The following is a 21,290-nucleotide window of genomic DNA, read 5'->3' as shown; positions in this document are numbered from 1 at the left end:
ACTCCTGGTTCACCTTGAGAAGAAGCATAATGAGTAAGTAGGGGGAGTGATGTGGGATATGGAATAGAAATACGGGAAGGTATTGTGGAAATAATATACTGGGTGAATATATTGGGTGAATTGGACATAGTAAGAAAATAGTATAATGCAGAGGAGGACAATAGAATAGGAGGTAAACTAGGTGGAGGATGTTAGAATAGTGATATCAAAGCATATTTGATGGGTTAGAAGTATAAAAAGAATCTAATAATGTGGAACTTAGAATTTTTCATGGTCATAAATGTTTCTGATGTCTACTCGACATTTCTGATGTCTACCCGACATAGATAGCGTCCACGTGACACATTGGACCGTGTAGTGATGAGCTACCTGGTGAAGTGCTGGTAACCTCTCCCAGGAGCTCCATCGGACCCTCTACGGCACGCAAAGTGCCTGGGTCAGAAGAAATTGTGCCTCATCTAAAAGGACATTGTGCATGAAAACCATGTGTGTAATTTCGCAAGAAGATGATGTAACTACTATGAGGGATAAAAAACACAGAGTAATGGAAATAAGACATGTACACGCTGATTGTGAGACTCAAGAGTCTCAAAGGGGGGAGTGATGTTGGAGAAAAATAACATACCCAGCTTTGAATTATATACCTAGCTTTAAAAATAGCTTAAGAAATAATGTACTCAATGCTCTAAGCTCTGACTTAGCAATATTCTGCCTAAAAATAGTGTGTATCTATCAAGAATTATTTAGCCATTGATTAAGTAGTTGGCTTTGATTAATACAAGTCTATAATAATCAGGTATAACCTTTATGACAATCATAGTCTTTATAATAATCATGCAGAATTATTAATAGTAGCATGCTAGCATAATAACCACACAGAGACTGGAAAACAGAAAAGAGAAATTTATTGGAACATTAGGAGTTACAGCTCAGTCAGCCAGCCTATCCAATGGGATCAGTGGGACCGGAGGGTCAGTTGTAGAAGACGGGATCTCAGGTTCCTGAGGAGAAGTTGGAGAGTAATCAGTGGGAGAAATTGGAGGCGAATAGACAGGAGAAGATTGGAGAATATCATGAATATGAGGCAAAGGCGTGAATCCAGGAGAACATTGAGGAATGTCAGGGGAACTAGGGGGTGAAGAAGAGTCAGAGGAAGAATCATCAGAGGAGATCTCAACAGGGACATCCTCAGTCTGGACGCCTTGAGAGGTGGTGCGTGTCCAATACCAGTAGAAGGTCTGAGTAGACTGATCACAGGTTGTGGGGTGAAACTGGGTGCTCTGATCAAGACAGACGGTATCTCTCACAATGTGGTGAGCGAGGTGAGGGGACTCAGGAATAGAGGATTCAGATAGGTGTTCCAGGAAACCAGTAAGTTCAATGGCCAGGCAGGACAGCTGATACTGGCGATAGCGTCGCAGAGCACTCCTGGGACCTCTCCGGAAGATAGTGCGGCGGGCTGACTGAGCTAGAAGGAAGAATGGGAAATGGGAAGAGATGAGTGAAGTGCATATTGCGTGACTATGTAATCAACAAGAGAGAGCATGCACTAAGGCAAGAGGAAAACAGTGTGGGGAGTAGGCCAGGTTACTGTGACGTGACAGTGGTAGGCGGCTAGGGGAGACAATAGCATTGGAATACCAGTAACCAACAGTGATGAAAAGAGGGAAGGATATGAGGCAGCTTAATGGCAAAATTTATTTTAAAAATAAAAAAATAAAACTTAGATCAAGCAGGTAGAGAAAAGTCATAATGACATAGAGGAAGAGGTCAGGATACTTACACATTGTTGTGGAGGGCAACGTGTGAGATCAGGATGATCCGAGGAAGCAACTGGGGAGGTGGCGGTCAAATGAAGTCAATGAGGAAGCGGCGCTTATAAGTAAGCGCTATTTTTTTCTAAAATTGTTGACTTAGCCTAAAAATAAGGGGAACTGGAGAGGAGGAAAATTGACGTCATCGAGGGGAGGATGGTATCAATTTAGGGGCGGTATCGGGACAAATACGAAAATAATGGGAACTGGTAAAACGTATGTGAATTAAGGAAGGAGGGATTAAAGTAGCCATACACTGAATATAATGGGAAATTGCTGGAAATATTTAAATTAGAGAAAAGGAGGCGCCATGGGGCGCCTGGGGTATAAGTAGAGGGGAATTTTTCGGGGTTTTGGGACCAGCTGCTCTCTTCAGAAATGCATGTTGTTGACTGCATGGCTGAATAAAGAAACCCGCTTCTTCTCATCTGCTGACTGAGATCTCCTTTATTTTGGCTAAGTTTTAAAGTTTGTTGAGTTCATTGGGCAAGATTATGGAAAGTTAAGAGAAATAGACACAAACTAAAATTCCACGCTGTGACATGTTCACTCGGAGGGGGCTCTGAGTTCTGAAAGTCTCCCATACAAGTACTAACCAGGCCCAACCCTGCTTAGCAGCAAAGATCAGACGAGATCAGGTGTTCTCAGGGTGGTACAGCCGTAAGCGAGAAAGCAGTTTCAGTAATGCCTCTTTATAGTGTACTATGTGGATGACACCATGTTTTGCCTTTCTTTCTTTTTTTTTCACAAAAAAGCCACTCATTCACTTCTTAATTTGCTGTTGGGTGGAGGGAACAACCTCTTCATCCATATCAAACTTTTTGTCTCACCACCTGCAATCTTACTCTGCTTAATTTCACTAAATATTTAAAACGGCACGTTGCACGCTGCATCGCAGATTCTTGCTTCATTTTCATGCCACATCAAAAAAAAACACTTCACATAAGACATCAGATTGTTGCGAGACAAAGTAAGGTGACTGTGAACAGGCTATTACCACTTCATCCACAAACACTTTTCTTGCTTCAATTATTACTTCGTTGAAAACAATTCAGAGCAAACATTTAAATACCGCAACAACTACAAGATCCACATGTCTGCTCTCTTATTCTTTGTTCAGGAGTTGGACTCATTGCCGCCACCAGCTGAACTGGAGAGTGGGGCCGGCTTGCGCAAACTTCCAACTCGAGCGAGTGAGAGAGTACGTGAGTGCGTGCGCTCTCTCTCTCTCTCTCTCTCTCTCTCTCTCCCTCTCTCTCTCTCTGAGTGCATGCTGGGAGTGGGCGGAGCGCATTGAGTGTGAGCATGGTTGACACGTTTCTCATTGCTTAACGTTTAATAATTTCTTGATTTATCTATATATATATATATATATATAATTATTTTTTTTTGTACAATTTCCTATTTTTTTTCCATACCATCTAAACTCTCTGTTTAATCAGAGCAGTTTTCTGGCCGTCAGCACCAGCTTTCCCACTGGAGAACATGGCGGCCCAGGGTAGAGACCCCCTCGATAACCTGACGCGCAGCCATGGCGTTAGAGTGGTTACCGGGGCGGGGGTGGAGGAGTGCTGCCTGGCCGCAGGGGAGGTGGTCGGGCATCGGAACGTTCTGGCGGCGTCCAGGATGAACAGCGCGGTGGTGATGTTTGTCAACACGGTGGAGAACGCAGTGCTGTTGGCCCAGAAGGGCATTATACTCAGGGGTTCACTCACTGATGTGTTCTCCCTCGCAACACCTGCAAAAAAAGTTACGCTGTCCAACGTGCCCCCGTTTATTTCTAATGAAACACTGGAAAGACAGCTTTCCATTTTCGGCAAGCTCGTCTTTCCGATAAGGAAAATGAACATAGGTAGCAAATCAGACCTGGCGAAACACGTGCGCTCATTCAGGAGGTTCACCTACATGATCCTCAATGATAACAGCACTGAATTCGAGCGCACGCTAACATTCAAAATCGACGGGTTCGATTATGTTATCTATGTGTCCACCGTGTCCATGAGGTGTTTCGGCTGCGGAAAAACTGGGCATCTAGTGCGTGATTGTCCCCAGGGTGCAGACAGCGGTACAGTCCCCTCTGATGTGAGTGAGGTGTCGGTTCGGGGCAGTGACGGGTTGGATCGAGCTGATCAGAATGACGGAGTAGTCGAGGCGGACTCTCTGTTCATGGACGGAGCGGGCGTCTCTCATGCGGGTTCTGTTAGCGCTACGGCGGGAGAACCAGAGACCTCAGAGCATAACGTGAGTGACAACACCAAGACCGACCCAGTACCCAGTGATGGGGTGAGTAACACTGATACCACTGTTCCCACTGCTCAGGCTGAGCAGGCCTCACCTGAGCCGCATATAGAAATAGAAACTGAAACTGATGTTGGAATGATGATTAGTCAGGACAGTGTTACTGAGAATAATGTTGTTGTCTTACCGGAAAATGCAGACGAAGCGATGATGGAAACTGAGCTGACTGTACTCAAAACACCCGTAAAAAGAAAGACAAGAGACAATGACAAAACTGTGAAAGCCGCGAAAAAAGCAGAAAAGAAGCAGGCAGAAAGTATTAGTGAGCTGGACAGTGAAGAGCCCTCTCCTGACCTCACTGTCTGTGTCACCACTGAGGGTCACTGGGTCGGTAAAAAGTACAACGCGAGCGAGATTAAACACTTTCTTAAGATCACAAAGAACATGAAAATGGTACAGATCAACAAATACTTTCCAGACCTGAACAAACTGCACATTGCCATAAAGCGTCTTATGGGTGAAGGGTGTTTCGAGGACAAAGAGCTATACAGGTTAAAGAAGATTGTCACTAAAATCAACAACCTGTTAAGTAATGATGATGATGACACGTCATAGTTCTCTCGGTCCTCACAGACCGCAGACACCCTTTCCTGTGCTTATTCTTTTCTGTGTGCTCATGCAGGACATTCACATCGCATCCCTGAATGTTAACGGTGCTAGAGACTGCAGGAAGAGAGCAGAATTGTATGAACTAGTGACACAAAAAAGAATAGACGTATTACTTGCACAGGAAACCCATAGTGACGCTAAAAACGTAGTAGATTGGACACAAGAGTGGGCTGGCCCCTTGTTTTTAAGCCACAATACCTCTGTTAGTGGAGGAGTAGCTATTTTGTTTTCAAAGACTTTTAAACCTATCTCTTACAGTGTGGAAGAGATAGTAGCTGGCAGACTGTTAAAAGTCAGAGCTCTTTTAGAGAACCATGTTATGGTTTTTATCTGTGTGTATGCCCCGGCTTCCCCAGTGGAAAGAATAGCTTTTTTAGATAAATTATGCAATGTTTTAGAAACTTGTGATGCAGAGGAGTTTTTATTTGTTGGTGGTGATTTTAACTGTACTTTAGAAAACAGTGACTGCAACCATATAGAGCCACACATGCCTTCAAGAAGAAGACTCCTACACACTGTTGAAAAACACGAGTTAAGTGATGTTTGGAGAAATATGCATAAATCTCAAAAACAGTACACCTGGGCTCATGCTGCTGATGGAAAGGTATCATTAGCAAGGTTAGACAGGTTTTATGTTCCAAAGCATCACATGAACACCATAAAAAGCTGTGTTATTAGTCCAGTTGGTTTTTCAGACCACAGCTTGGTTTTATGTGTTTCAGTTTTAAATTGTATTAAACCAAAGAGTTCTTACTGGCATTTTAACAGTTTTACTGAATGACCAGCATTTTATAGAGATTTTTACTTTTTTCTGGAGAAATTTTAGGAAAGAAAAAAGTGCTTTTATTTCTCTGCAACATTGGTGGGATTTTGGGAAAGCTCAAATAAAACAGTTGTGTCAACAGTACACTTATAATGTCACAAGGGATTTGCGCCTGTCTATGAAACAACTAGAAGATGAGATAACAGAACTTCAGTTGTTAGCACAATCCACAGAGAACCAGAACCATATTCAGACCCTCACAGTCAAAAAGAAAAAGTTATCGGACCTCCTTGAGTTTAAAGCACAAGGTGCATTAATAAGGTCACGATTCCAGAACGCAAACCAGATGGACGCCCCCTCAAAGTTGTTTTTTAGCCTTGAAAAAAAGAACGGACAAAAACATTTTATTCACAGCCTGCGCTCTGAGTCTGGACACCTTTTATCTGATAGAGCTGACGTTAGGAAAAGGGCGGTTAGTTTTTATGAAAAACTCTATCAATGTGAGTACAGAGAACACACCACAGAACAGAGTTTTTTAGAAGACCTGCCCCGAGTGTCACATGACTCCAATACAGAGCTGAGTGCAGATATAACATCAGCAGAGCTGCACAAAGCATTAATGAGTATGGAGTGTGGCAGAGCGCCTGGCATAGACGGGCTTCCATCAGAGTTTTATAAGTCTTTCTGGCATGTTTTAAGGGATGACTTACTTGAGGTTTTGAACGACAGCTTGACAAGAGGACTGCTACCATTAAGTTGTAGGAGAGCAGTCCTCACTCTTTTACCCAAAAAAGGGGACCTGACAGACATAAAGAACTGGAGACCTGTTTCATTGCTTTGTAGTGATTACAAGATGCTGTCTAAAGTTTTAGCTACAAGACTGGGAAGTGTTCTGGAAGAGGTTTTAAACGCAGATCAAACCTACTGCATACCCGGGAGGTCCATATTTGACAACATCTCATTAGTTCGAGACATTTTCAGTGTCTCCAAACTTTTTGGGCTGAATATGGGTTTCATTTCCATAGACCAAGAGAAAGCTTTCGATCGAGTTGAACACAACTTCCTTTGGAAAACCCTTAATGCTTTTGGTTTTAGCTCAGATTTTATTTCCAAAGTACAAATTCTATACTGTGACATAGAAAGTGTACTGAAACTCAATGGTGGCTTATGTGCTCCGTTTAAGGTGTGTAGGGGGGTAAGGCAGGGCTGCTCTCTCTCAGGGATGCTTTACACTCTGGCCATTGAACCCTTTCTGAATACGCTAAGAGCTAAGCTGAAAGGTATCTTAATCCCTGACTGTCCGAACGCTATCCGCCTGTCGGCCTACGCAGATGATGTTGTAATAATGGTCGACAGTCAGAGTGATATAGACATGTTACACAGGGTGTCCAAGGACTTTGGAGCGGTTTCTTCTGCAAAGGTAAATTGGTCTAAGAGCGAGGCTGTTTTAGTCGGCCAGTGGGTAGGCGAGGTACCTAAACTCCCCGGAGGCCTAAGTTGGAAAAGCGAAGGCTTTAAGTATCTAGGCGTGTACCTGGGTAATGACTTGTTCGCACAGAGAAACTGGGAAGGGGTCATTGAAAAAGTAACTGGTCGCCTAGAAAAGTGGAAGTGGCTGGTGCCTAAAATGTCTTACAGGGGGCGAACGCTAATTATTAACAATCTGGTAGGATCGTCTCTGTGGCATAAAATAGCCTGCATAGACCCTCCTACAGAACTTTTAATGAAAATCCAGTCGATTTTGTTAGACTTTTTTTGGGATAAGTTGCACTGGGTGCCACGCAGCATTTTATACTTACCCAAAGAGGAGGGTGGGCAAGGTCTTATACATTTACAGAGCAGAACTGCAACCTTTCGTTTACAGTTTTTACAGAAGTTTTTATGTGGCTCAAAGTTTTTTAGCTGGAAACAAGTGTCCAGTGCCATTTTAAGATCTTTTGGGCAGATGAGAATGGACAAAGCACTCTTTTTAATGAATCCAGAGAGACTGAACACTGCAAGACTGCCTGCTTTTTATCATAACTTGTTCAGAATCTGGAGACTTTTTAGGGTACAAAGAACCACAGCCACAGACTCTCTTCACTGGCTACTTCAAGAGCCTCTGGTATACGGGGCACGCCTGGACGTCGGGGACTCTTCACTGTCGCAGTCTCTCCTCGCGTCTGGTGTCACCACCCTCAAACACCTGGTGGACGTTGCTGGGCCTCACCTACAGAACGTTGATGGAGTAGCTGCTCAGCTAGGTGTGAGGTCAAAGAGGGTGGTGAGCCAGCTGCTGCGAAAGTGGACTCTGGTCATCTCGCGTGAGGAGAGGGAAATGCTCATGGACTACTCTAGTGGAACTGAAAGCCCCGACTCAGAGGACCCGTTTCCTGAACTTGCACTGTCTGTGGACTGTGGACAGGAAGGCACTGGTCACTTTTTGGACTGTAAAAATATCACAAACATGAACTTTTTTAATGTGACTGGGAAAACGTTTTATAAAGCATGTGTCAAAGCTTTTAATATGCGGTCGCTCAGGGGGAGAGTGGACACACCCTGGCGCACTGTCCTCGGTTTGAGTGAGGAAGAGCGTCCAGAGTGGAGGTCACTCTATAAGCCACCATTGCCGAAAAGAACTGGGGATTTACAATGGAGAATTTTACATGGTATTGTTGCGGTCAATGCTTTTATCTCTGTTCTCTGTCCCCAGGCTAGCCACTCGTGTCCCTTCTGTAATCAAAGAGAGACTTTGACTTCTTTCATGCTTTTACAGAATGTCCCAGACTACAGTCTCTTTTTACCGTTTTACAGAATATTTTTAGTGTTTTTAATGAAAAGTTTTCACTAAAAGTATTTATTCTTGGTTTTAGGTACACACGCAAAAGACGAGCTCGATGCCAGCTTTTAAACTTTGTACTGGGGCAAGCGAAAATGGGCATTTACATCAGTCGAAAGCACCAGGTTGAACAAAATGGCTGTCGCAATGTTGTAATGGTCACTACAGCACTCATAAAGTCCAGGATTCTGATTGACTTTGTGTTCTATAAAAAAACAAAGAACCTGTCTGTGTTTGAGAAAACCTGGTGTTGTAGAGGAGCCCTGTGTTGTGTTGTCAATGAAAAACTGCAATTTGCACATACGCTGTCTTAATTAATTATTTATTTATTTATTTATTTATTTATTTATTTATTTATTTATTTACCTTTTAACCCCATCCTTTAAATGACATTTTTCTCTATTTATTGGTATTCACTGAGAAGATGTAAATAAAAGTTTTTTCAAATTCAATTCTCTGTCTCTCTGTCTCTCTCTCTGTCTCTCTCTCTCTCTCTCTCTCTCTCTCTCTCTGCATTTACAGCATTTGCTGAACGACTCTATCAAAGGGAATTTTACACATGTGCTTGAATTGGAAACTTCAGAACATATCTAGAAATAAAGAACACTGTACATAATCTGAACAAACCTGCAACATCCAGTTGTTTGTTCGAGCATCTAAGACGCACATATTATAAATGCAAATGCTACAACTACGAATGCTACTTACAGTAGTAGTAGTAGTAGTAGTAGTAAGAAAATTTTTTTTTTTCGAAATTCATGAATAAAAGAATAATCATGAGATTGGTATCATCAAGAAATGTGACTATCATATCTGCTACGACAAGTCTGTCCATTCTGGAAACATACACCCTCCGAAATAAATAACCTTATGGCAAAACAAAGTTTCTCAATAAGAAAAGAGAGTAAAAAAAAAATTTTATAAGGAATATGCGAGTGAGTGAGTGATTGATTGAATGAATGAATGAATGAATGAATGAATGAATGAATGAATGAATGAATGAATGAATGAAGACACGAATAAATTGCAAAATAATTAAGGTGTGGTTAATTCTGTTATTTGTTTGATTGAGTTGATTGATTGCTTGTTGATTTTTTCAGATGTGTCTCTGCGTGTGATCTCTGTGTAGTAATAAATGAACGCAAGGTGAAGGTGTTTTTGAGTTTGAAAAGATGCACTAGAGACTTCTGACGGTGAAAAAGCTTACAGCACCTGGTATTCCCAGGTGGTCTCCCATCCAAGTATTAACCAGGCCCGACCCTACTTAGCTTCCGAGATCGGACGAGATCGGGCGTTCTCAGGGTGGTATGGCCGCAAGCGAGAGAGCTGTTTCAGTAACAGCTCTTTATAGTGTACTATGTGGATGACACCGTTTTATTCTTTTTTTCTATTTTTTTTTCCAAAAAACCATCTCATTCGCTTCTTAATTTGCTGTTGGGTGGAGAGAACAACCTCTTCATCCATATCAAACTTTCTGTCTCACCACCTGCAACACATACGTGCCTCTCCACCTCTTGGGATTACTAACACTTAATCACATCTTACTCTGCTTAATTTCACTAAATATTTAAAACGGCATGTTGCACGCTGCATCGCAGATTCTTGCTTCATTTTCATGCCACATCAAAAAAAAAAAAAACACTTCACATAGGACATCAGATTGCTGCGAGACAAAGTAAGGGGACTGTGAACAGGCTATTACCACTTCATCCACAAACACTTTTCTTGCTTCAATTATTACCAGAGGTGGACAGTAAAGAAGTACATTTACTTGAGTACTGTACTTAAGTACACTTTTTGAGTATCTGTACTTTACTTGAGTATTATTTTTTCTGGATACTTTTTACTTTAACTTCACTACATTTGAAAGACAAATACTCTACTTTTTACTCCACTACATTTCTGTCAAGGTCATTGAGTAGAAAGTAGTTACATTTATCATAGGATGATTTTTTTTTTCACTCTTGTAGCGTCACGTCTTGTAAAGTTCAGTGGTTTTCCATAATTTTTTGAACTCAATTGCTGACAAAATGAACGAATATATGCTTTGTATATTATACACCACCAACGCATTGGTAATGATGTTAGTTAACACACAAAAACGTATGCTGTGTCCAAATTCTCATACGATGTGTCCTAAATGGTATTCAAAAATAGAATTAGTATGCCCCAAATCGTAGTATACTGAAAAGAGTATTCCAAAAATTCCTGGATGGTCTACTACTTCCGGTAGAAATTCAAAGTGCAGAACAATGCACACGCTAATGGATAATATTGCCCACAACGCATTGCACACAGGAGGAAGGATCCTGGACAATGGTGTAAATGCATATGAAAACAATGTAAATGAATTGTGGAAATATATATAACTCTTTGTTAAAGCAGTGTTGCTGTTGGGTGGTTGTACAGCTACAGTTGTGTAGCTGGGTTTTAAAGCAGGTTAGATTTTTTTTCTGTCTTCATTTACAGACCATTTGATTGAAATGTTCATGAGTGGATACACATAGATGTGTACAGGTACATCTCAAAATTTAGAATATAATGAAAAAGGTCAATATTTTTTGTCACTCAGTTCAGAAAGTGAAACCCATATATTATATAGATTCATTACACATAGAGTGAAATATTTCAAGCCTTTATTTCTTGAAATTGTGATGATTATGGCTTACAGATAAGGAAAACCAAAAATTCTGTGTCTCAGAGAATTAGAAGTTCAATATTGGAAAGTCATGGTGTCGCACCCTAAACAGCTAATTACCTCAAAAGACCTGCAAAGGTTTCCTGAGCTTTTAAATGGTCTCTCAGTCTGGGTCAGTAGGCTACACAATCATGGGGAAGACTGCTGACTTGACAGTTTTCCAGAAGACAGTCAATGACTCCCTCCACAAGGAGGGGAAGCCACAAAAGGTCATTGCTAAAGATGCTGGTTGTTCACAGAGTGCTGTATCCAAGCATATTCACAGAAAGTTGAGTGGAATGAAAAAGTGTGGTAGGAGAAGGTGCACCAGCAAAAGGGATAACCTTGAGAGGATTGTCAGGCAAAATCCATTCAAGAATTTGGGGGAGCTTAAGACGAATCCTAGACATGGCCTACAAATGTCGCATTCCTCGTGTCAAGCCACTCCTGAACCAGAGACAACGTCAGAAGCATCTTACCTGGGCTGTGGAGAAAAAGAACTGGACTGTTGCTCAGTGGTCCAAAGTCCTCTTTCAGATGAAATTAAGTTTTGCATTTCATTTGGAAATCAATGTCCCAGAGTCTGGAGTAAGAGTGGAGAGGCACAGAATCCATGTTGCTTGAAGTCCAGTGTGAAGTGTCCACAGTCAGTGATTTGGGTTGCCATGTTATCTGCTGGTGTTGGTCCACTGTGTTTTCTGAAGTCCACAGTCAACGCAGCCATCTACCAGGAAATCTTAGAGCACTTCATGCTTCCTTCTGCTGACAAGCTTTATGGAGATGCTGAGTTTATTTTCCAGCAGGACTTGGCACCTGCCCACACTGCTAAAGGTACCATAAGCTGGTTCAATGACCATGGTGTTACTGTGCTTGATTGGCCAACAAATTCACCTGACCTGAACCCCATAGAGAGTCTTCCTCAAGAGGAAGATGAGAGACACCAGACCCAACAATGCAGATGACCTGAAGGCCACTATCAAAGCAACCTGGGCTTCCATTACACCTGAGCAGTGCCACAGGCTGAGTGCCTCCATGCCATGCCGCATTGATGCAAAAGGAGGCCCAACCAAGTATTGAGTGCATAGAAACGAACATACTTTTCAGAAGTCTGACATTTCTCTTTGAAATATCCTTTTTTTATTGATCTTATGTAATATTCTAATTTTCTGAGACACAGAATTTTGGGTTTTCCTTATCTGTAAGCCATAATCATCACAATTTCAAGAAATAAAGGCTTGAAATATTTCACTATGTGTGAGGAATCTATATAATATATGGGTTTCACTTTCTGAACTGAGCGACAAAAAATATTGACCTTTTTCGTGATATTCTAATTCTTGAGATGTACCGGTACTTTTTTGTTGTGGGTGGTAGGAGTGTTAAATTAAAAATAAATGATTATACCTGTCTTTTTTTGTCAGTTCAGTTGTTTAATTTCTATAGGTTTTGTAACATTCTAAAAGCTCTTAATTCCACAGAAAGTATTGCATACAACAATGCAACAATAATAAAACAATGCGTTGACATTTACTTTTGATAACAAGTACTTTTAAAAACAAGTACTTCTGTACTTTTACTTAAGTAAAAATCTGTCTTTACAACTTTTACTTGTAATGGAGTAATGTTTGACCAGTAGTATTTGTACTTTCACTCAAGTAAGGAAGTTGTGTACTTCGTCCACCTCTGATTATTACTTCGTTGAAAACAATTCAGAGCAAAGATTTAAATACCGCAACAACTACAAGATCCACATGTCTGCTCTCTTATTCTTTGTTCAGGAGTTGGACTCATTACCGCCACCAGCTGAACTGGAGAGTGGGGCCGGCTTGCGCAAACATCCAACGCGAGCGAGTGAGAGTGCGTGAGTGTGTCCGCTCTCTCTCTCTCTCTCTCTCTCTCTCTCTCTCTCTCTCTCTCTCTCTCTCTGCGTTTACAGCATTTCCTAAACGAGTCTATCAAAGGGGATTTTACACAAGTGCTTGAATTGGAAACTTCAGAACATATCTAGAAATAAAGAACACTGAACATAATCTGAACAAACCTGCAACATCCAGTTGTTTGTTCGAGCATCTAAGACGCACATATTTTAAGTGCAAATGCTACAACTACGACTGCTACTTACAGTAGTAGTAGTAATAGTAGTAGTAGTAGTAGTAGTAGTAGTAGTAAGAAAAAATAATAATATCGAAATTCATGAATAAAAGAATAATCACGAGATTGGTATCATCAAGAAATGTGACTATGATATCTGCTACGAGAAGTCCGTCCATTCTGGAAACATACACCCTCCGAAATAAATAACGTTATGGCAAAACAAAGTTCCTTAATAAGAAAATAGAGTAAAAAAAATGTATAAGGAATATGCGAGTGATTGATTGTTTGATTGATTGATTGATTCAATGAATGAATGAATGAATGAATGAATGAATGAATGAATGAAGACACGAATAAATTGCAAAATAAATAAGGTGGGGATAATTCTGTGATTTGAGCATGAATTTATTTCGAGTTGATTGATTGCTTGTTGATTTTTTCAGATGTGTCTCTGCGTGTGATCTCTGTGTAGTAATAAATGAACGCAAGGTGAAGGTGTTTTTGAGTTTGAAAAGTTGCACTAGAGACTTCTGACGGTGAAAAAGCTTACAGCACCTGGTATTCCCAGGCGGTCTCCCATCCAAGTACTAACCAGGCCCGACCCTGCTTAGCTTCCGAGATCGGACGAGATCGGGCGTTCTCAGGGTGGTATGGCCGTAAGCGAGAAAGCGCTTTCAGTAAGGGCTCTTTATAGTGTACTATGTGGATGACACCGTTTTATTCTTTTTTTCTATTTTTTTTTCTCCAAAAACCATCTCATTCGCTTCTTAATTTGCTGTTGGGTGGAGAGAACAACCTCTTCATCCATATCAAACTTTTTGTCTCACCACCTGCAACACATACGTGCCTCTCCACCTCTTGGGATTACTAACACTTAATCACATCTTACTCTGCTTAATTTCACTAAATATTTAAAACGGCATGTTGCACGCTGCATCGCAGATTCTTGCTTCATTTTCATGCCACATCAAAAAAAAAACACTTCACATAAGACATCAGATTACTGCGAGACAAAGTAAGGGGACTGTGAACAGGCTATTACCACTTCATCCACAAACACTTTTCTTGCTTCGATTATTACTTCGTTAAAAACAATTCAGAGCAAACATTTAAATACCGCAACAACTACAAGATCCACATGTCTGCTCTCTTATTCTTTGTTCAGGAGTTGGACTCATTACCGCCACCAGCTGAACTGGAGAGTGGGGACGGCTTGCGCAAACTTCCAACGCGAGCGAGTGAGAGTGCGTGAGTGTGTCCGCTCTCTCTCTCTCTCTCTGCGTTTACTGCATTTGCTGAACGACTCTATCAAAGGGGATTTTACACATGTGCTTGAATTGAAAACTTCACAACATATCTAGAAATAAAGAACACTGTACATAATCTGAACAAACCTGCAAGAACTACAAGATCCACATGTCTGCTCTCTTATTCTTTGTTCAGGAGTTGGACTCATTGCCGCCACCAGCTGAACTGGAGAGTGGGGCCGGCTTGCGCAAACTTCCAATGCGAGCGATTGCGCTCTTGGTCTCTCTCTTTATAAGACATTTTGTATTTCTTACATTATGCACCATCCAGAATAAATAACTTTTTGGCAAAAGAGAATATAAATAGAATAATAAAATAGTAAAGGAATGTGCGTGTGTGTAGTGATTGTCATTCGTCTTCTATATTAAGATCTACACTACTCACAAGAAGTTAAGGATATTCGGCTTTCGGGTGAAATTTCAGGATGCACCTAAAGTGCACTAATAACTTTTACAGGTGAACTTAGTTTGACCTTCTTTACACGTTTTAATGCACATGTCCAAAGGATCATTGTTTCAGTACTTTTTGCATAACTTGCTGCTCTCTAACAAGGTGCTTAACGGCAAAATTCACAACTGGTGTTTGATCCATGAATCGACCAATAAATTTTTTGGTTAGAATTGGTATTTAAACAGTCCTCTTCATCATACCGTTCATATTTTGACATCATGAGACCAAGACCACAGCTAACAATTGATCAACAGTACCTCGCCATTGCGAGGCTTCAAACAGGATGTTCTCAGAGGGAAGTGGCCACTGAGCTTAGAGTGTCACAGAGTGTCATCAGCAGGTTGCGACAGAGATACAGAGAGACTGGAAGAGTCACAGAAAGGCATAGAAGTGGACGTCCTTTGGCCACATCCCACCTTGATGACCGCTTCATTGTGAACAGTGCCCTGTGGAACCAGATGATGAATGCCACTCAACTCCAGGCACATTTAAGGGAGGTGAGAGGCACCCAAGTGTCACATCAGACCACTCAAAACCGTTTACATCAGCGTGGTCTGCGTGCTAGACGACCTGCATCATCTTGCATGGGCCAGGGAGCATTGCTGGATGAGGGACCAGTGGGCCTCAGTGCTGTTCTCTGATGAAAGTCGATTCACGTTGAGCAGAAATGATGGCCGCCAACGATGTTGGAGACATCAAAGAGAGCGCTATGCGTCAGCCACTGGTGGTGGTGGTGTTACAGTCTGGGCAGGTGTGTCTACTCAATACAGAACTGCCCTATATCTTGTGAATGGTACAGTGACAAACCAATACTACATGAATAACATCATTAATCCAGTCATTGTGCCCCTGCATGAACAACACAGGCCTAATTTCATCTTCATGGACGACAATGCTCCAGTTCATCAAGGTCGCATCATTAGGGAACGGCTGCTGGAGGCTGGGGTACCTCAAATGGAGTGGCCTGAACTTTCTCCAGACCTGAATCCCATAGAAAACCTATGGGATCGGCAGAGTCGCCATGTAGAGGCTCGTAACCCTGCACCCCAGAACCTCAATGACCTGAGGGCCGCCCTTCAAGAAGAGTGGAATGCCATGCCTCAGCAGACAATAAGTCGATTCGTGAACAGCATGAGACGTCGTGGTCAAGCTGGAATTGATGGTCAAGGGCACATGACAAATTATTGAGACATTGACATTTTTTGTTGTGGTATACCCACCACTGTTGTTGGCTTTTGTTTCAATAAATTGTTTGAGATGAAGAAATCACCATTGCATGCTTCTACTTAAATGCTCTACTTTCATGATATAATATCGCTGTACCGTGAACGTTTTACATTTTCCATAAATTTCACCCAAAAGCCAAATATCCTTAACTTTTTGTGAGTAGTGTATGTAAAGGTTACATCAAAATAAATTAACCACAACTCCCACCATGGATATAAGAGACACGTTTATTTAATGAATTGAAGTTTTGCTTCTTAGGACAATATGGTTTAGAAAAGATACAGACTGGTAAGAAATAATAATAATAATAATAATAATAATAATAATAATTGGCTACATAGAAACAGTCATTTATTCAGATCAAGAGAGTACACAAGAAAGTTGATAGCAAAATGAAGACCCGGAAGGTGATTCTATTAGTCCGAGATGTGACGCTCTCACTACATTACACATTAATATCGATTACATGACAAACACACACACAGACAAGGTCAATATAAAATTGCTTTATTTCACTTATCTCAGTATTTGATGTGTTAGGTCTCTCTCTGAACTATTTGAGAGTGCAGCTTCAGTGAGGCACTCAGACGATACCTGTGGAATACAGACAGAGAAGCTGGAGCTTTTATTTTATTCATGTTGATTTATTTTTTACATTCCTTACCTGCCGGATATGTTAGGTCTCTCTGTACGCACCGTTGAGATGCTCGGGTCTGTCTGTTATCTTCACTCAGACGAGGCACTGTGGAAGTCTCAGATATCATTCATATGTTGTTAGGGGAAGTTGGAGCATTTATTTTAATTTATTTGTATTTATTTACTTTTATTTACATTCCTTACCTTACAGTGGATTGGTGTTCTTTGCATATCCAGAACAATGGCCAGGTTAGCAAGGTCCAGCAAGCATCTCTGGTTTATTTTTAATGTAATGATTTGAAACGTTTAGATAAAAAGGAAAAATGCCATTGTCCTGTACATCTTTAAAAAGGTTAAAAGAATTTTTTTGAAAGTATGACAGTATAGTGTAGAGGAAGTTGGCTTCATTCTTTCCTTACAGGTAGGTATAATCATTCTCATGTTAACATGAATGCATATATATATAGTACAGTATCTCACAAATGAGTACACCCCTCACATTTTTGTAAATATTTTATTATATCTTTTCATGTGACAACACTGAAGAAATGACACTGCTACAGTGTAAATTAGTGAGTGTACAGCCTGTATAACAGTGTAAATTTGCTGTCCCAACTCAACACACAGCCGTTAATGTCTAAACCGTTGGCAACAAAAGTGAGTACACCCCTAAGTGGAAATGTCCAAATTTCCACTTAGGGGTGTACTCACTTTTGATTTTCAATAGCTACAGACTTTGTGTGGCCTTCAGATTAGCTCAAGATCAGTGTGTAGAGAGCTCCATGGAATGGGTTTTCATGGCCAAGGAGCTGCATCCAAGCCTTACATTTCCGAGTGCAATGCAAAGCTTTGGGGGATATATTATATACACTATATTTATAGTGTGAGGTTGTTTTTCAGGGTTTGGGCTTGGCCCCTTAGTTCCAGTGAAAGGAACTTCAGCATACCAAGACATTTTGGACAATTTCATGGTCTTAACTTTGTTGGAACAGTTTGGGAATGGCCCCTACCTGTTCCAACATGACTGCAGACCAGTGCACAAAGCAAGGTCCATAAAGACATGAATGACTGAGTTTGGTGTGGAGGAACTTGATTGGCCTGCATACAGTCCTGATCTTAACCCAACAGAAAATCTTTGGGATGAATTAGAGTGTAGACTGCGAGCCAGGCCTTCTGGTCTAATATCAGTGCCTGACCTTCTAGAGCAATGGTCAAAAATTCCCATAAACACACTTACACACTAAATCTTGTGGGAAGCCGCCCAAGGAGAGTTGAAGCTGTTATAGCTGCAAAGAGCGGGCCAACTCCATATTAAACCATATGGATAACGAATAGGATGTCATTAAAGTTAATGTGCATGTAAAGGCAGACAAGCAATACTTTTTTTTTAATTATTAGGACTAGTCTAGAATGGCTGATGTTTATGTAAAAGTACATGCTGTCTAAACTGTGCTGCTTTTCAGGGCTGCAGGTCTTCATGGCTTCAAGAAAACGTAAACCCTAGTCATAGTGGCGCTGTGGCTTAGTTGGTTAAAGCGCCTGTCTAGTAAACAGGAGATCCTGGGTTCGAATCCCAGCAGTGCCTTCTATAAGACTTTTCTCTAGAATAATATAACGCAGATACCTCATGTCTTGTGTGCCGTTAGAACACAATGAAGCTTACAAAAAGCTACATTAACTGAGCTAAAGAAAACTGAGTTAAAAGCTAGAGAAGGGGGAGTTTATAGTTAACACCACAGTTTGTTGAGACTACTGAAACTAGTAAGTACTAAAATTCCCCTGCAGAACTCCTTGATGAGCAGCATGACATGCAAAAAAAAAACCGGACATCTCCGTAAAAGTGTCTTGTTTGCTAGAACACACTGTACTTGACGCCTGTCTAGTCAAGAGGAGATCCTGTGTTTGAATCTTACATCTTCAAAACAAGCTCCTTTTCTATGGGATGTACTAGGACTAATATAAAATAGACTATGCCCATGCAGAGCTCCCTGATGTCCAAGGTGATAAATGTAACTAAACACAACTCATTTCTAAGAACTAAGTATAGTTATAAAATATAAAATTATGCTCTTTTTAAATAATTTCCCCCTGGGATTAATAAAGTTCTATGAATCTTGAATCTTAGTTTAATAAGCAATGTGACAAAATACTTTGGCCAAATCTACAATGTCAATGCAGGTCCTGACATTTTGATTGTCCTAGGTCCTAACTTCATATTTATTCATATAGAGGACAATAAAAAGTGGTAACAGGTGGAACTGGTATAGTCAGTTGCATCTCTTTGGATTGGTAGGCTCGGTAGATCTGTAAAGAGTTGTAAGTACAACAGGTTGTTCCAAAAGTTTCCATAAATGGACATGATTGCTATTTCATTGCAAACACACACTGTGTCATCTCACCCATTCATGATGAGATTGTGTTTACACATATGCTGTTATGCATGTAATTGCTCTTCAAATACAGACAATATAAATTAATTAATTATGTTTTGTAAGACATTTTCATTTTAAAAAAATGTTAATTTCTCCTATGTATGGAGAATTTTGGGACACACTATAAGGTTCGGGCGGGAAAGGTAATACAATGCAAGTCTGTCAACGCACTCGTAATTATTAGGTTTGGTCAAGGACAATAATTGTTTGGGCAAAAATACATATTGTCTGAGTCTCACCATTTCAATTGTAATAGGATTAATACAGCAATTTATATTTTTCCATAAAAAGGATAATAACAAGTAGTAACATGCAGAACTAGTCTGTTCAGAGGTACAGTGGAAATGTGAGATAATCATCTAAGTATTTTGTTGCTGCAGCTTAGGCTTCTATGTAGCAAATAAGAGATCCTGCCTTTGAAAATCAGCAGTGCCTTTGAAACCATGTCTCTTCAGGCAAGTTGAGTTTCTCTCAAAGGTTTGTAAGGAGTTATACAAAATGGCCAGTGCCCCTGAATTAAGTTCACTCTGTCAAAACACCAGTTTTGCGATTGTTTATTTTAATTTCACTATGTAAGTGGCGCAATTTATTGGGCGCTGTGGCTTAGTTGGTTAAAGCGCCTGTCTAGTAAACAGGAGCTCCTGGGTTCGAATCCCAGCAGTGCCTTGATGTGTGTGCCTGGTCAGACAGGTTGCTTTTCTCTGGAACACTAGGACTTTTTCTGTGGAAGCATGGGCATGCTGCTGGGCCCTTAAAGGAGAAGTTCACTACCAGAAGAAAAATCTACAAATTTACTCACCCTCTTGTTATTCAAGATGTTCATGTCTTTCTTTCTTCAGTCGTAAAAGAAGTGATGTTGTTTTGTCCATGTAGTGGACTTCAATGGTGCCCCTGAGTTCAAGCTTCCAAAATGCAGTTTAAATGCAGCTTCAAAGAGCTCTAAATGATCCCAGCCAAGGAAGAAGGCTCTTATCTAGCTTAACTTATCTAGCTTTCTCTTATCTACTGAAGAGAGAAAGACATGAACATCTTGGATGACAAGGGGGTGAGTCAATTATTTATAGATTTTTGTTCTGGAAGTGAACTTCTCCTTTAACACTCAATTGCTCAGCTGTATTTAAAAAAAAGGTGATAAAAGTCGTTCTGGATAAGGGCGTTTGCCAAAATGTAAATGCTGTCTAACTTTAGTCATGTGAAAAAACATTAGTCTCCCTTCATGTATAAGATGACTGAAGGTCTTCGCTGCTCAAAGTGACTTATTTTCCTGCAGCAACATTTGAACCCTGATGCAACTGTACCCCTGATGAGGGCAAACAGGTGGCAACATAGAAAACCTGCCTGAGGAGGAAAGCTAAAAAAAAGGGATTACTCACTAAAGAGCATGGAAATGTGACTTAGTTAGCTAAATCATGTTTAACTACTAACTTGGTAAGAGGATCGGTGGAAAGGTACAACAGCGCACAGGAGCCTGTGGTGCTGTGGCTTAGTTGGTTAAAGCGCCTGTCTAGTAAACAGGAGATCCTGGGTTCGAATCCCAGCAGTGCCTATAACTTCAAACAAGCTCCTATTCTAATAGTAATTTGTAAGTGCTAGGATTAACGCAGACCTCATAACTAAATTATAAATAGTGATGCTACTAGAGTTTTATTTAAATGCTTTGTAAAATGCTGCAGCAGCATCAAAATAAAAAATAACATTAAGATCAGACACTTGCTGTTTTCTGTAATTTGTGTTTCATTTTGGACTTGAAAATTCTGAACAGTAGAAATGCTTGGGCATCTTTCACGCTCACCAATTAGTGAAGACTCAAAACAAAATAATAAGCAGCTCTTTGAAGGGAAGTCTGTATCCCGATTAGAAAGCCCTCCTGGATGAGTCCTGAAGCACTCGCATCAAACCTCTGAGCTAATCCCAGAAGGGTTTTAAAAAGATCATATTCCATTATAATTTCAAAATTTTATTGTTATAGTGGATTTCAATTCTCCTCAAGTTAGAAAAAGGCCACATGAAGGGACATTCTGAGATGTTATCAGTCCCTGTTAAGTTTAAATGAGCTTTTGGAAATTAGTGTGTCTCAACATAAGTGTACTTCAGGAGAACTCGACCATAATATATTAATCAAATCTTCCACTTTAAAATTGAGAAAAAGTGCAAATGGGGTTTA

At 40.6% G+C, this 21,290-nt stretch overlaps 1 protein-coding gene and 5 non-coding genes across 6 annotated transcripts; 3 read left to right on the top strand and 3 right to left on the bottom strand.

Annotated features, from left to right (window-relative positions):
* Positions 1-313: 313 nt before the first annotated feature.
* Positions 314-2,213, bottom strand: LOC131341990 (uncharacterized). The gene is made up of 4 exons (XM_058372697.1): positions 1,784-2,213; positions 943-1,468; positions 878-882; positions 314-432 (listed from the first exon to the last, which is right to left on the bottom strand). The coding sequence occupies exons 1-4, from the start codon at positions 1,785-1,787 to the stop codon at positions 314-316; spliced, it is 654 nt and encodes a 217-aa protein (XP_058228680.1). The 5' UTR covers positions 1,788-2,213.
* A 7,289-nt stretch (positions 2,214-9,502) lies between these two features.
* Positions 9,503-9,621, bottom strand: LOC131342089 (5S ribosomal RNA). The gene has a single exon (XR_009202961.1). It is a non-coding gene; the product is annotated as a 5S ribosomal RNA (ribosomal RNA).
* Positions 9,622-13,616: 3,995 nt separating this feature from the next.
* LOC131342091 (5S ribosomal RNA) lies at positions 13,617-13,735 on the bottom strand. Its single transcript, XR_009202963.1, has one exon. It is a non-coding gene; the product is annotated as a 5S ribosomal RNA (ribosomal RNA).
* A 4,470-nt stretch (positions 13,736-18,205) lies between these two features.
* Positions 18,206-18,279, top strand: trnat-agu (transfer RNA threonine (anticodon AGU)). The gene has a single exon. It is a non-coding gene; the product is annotated as a tRNA-Thr (tRNA).
* A 1,439-nt stretch (positions 18,280-19,718) lies between these two features.
* trnat-agu (transfer RNA threonine (anticodon AGU)) lies at positions 19,719-19,792 on the top strand. Its single transcript has one exon. It is a non-coding gene; the product is annotated as a tRNA-Thr (tRNA).
* An 806-nt stretch (positions 19,793-20,598) lies between these two features.
* Positions 20,599-20,672, top strand: trnat-agu (transfer RNA threonine (anticodon AGU)). Its single transcript has one exon. It is a non-coding gene; the product is annotated as a tRNA-Thr (tRNA).
* The last annotated feature ends 618 nt before the right edge of the window (positions 20,673-21,290 follow it).

Source organism: Hemibagrus wyckioides, linkage group LG20 (assembly GCF_019097595.1).
Source record: "Hemibagrus wyckioides isolate EC202008001 linkage group LG20, SWU_Hwy_1.0, whole genome shotgun sequence".
NCBI classification, from domain to species: Eukaryota; Metazoa; Chordata; class Actinopteri; order Siluriformes; family Bagridae; genus Hemibagrus; species Hemibagrus wyckioides.
This window is presented reverse-complemented; position numbering and strand designations above follow the sequence as displayed.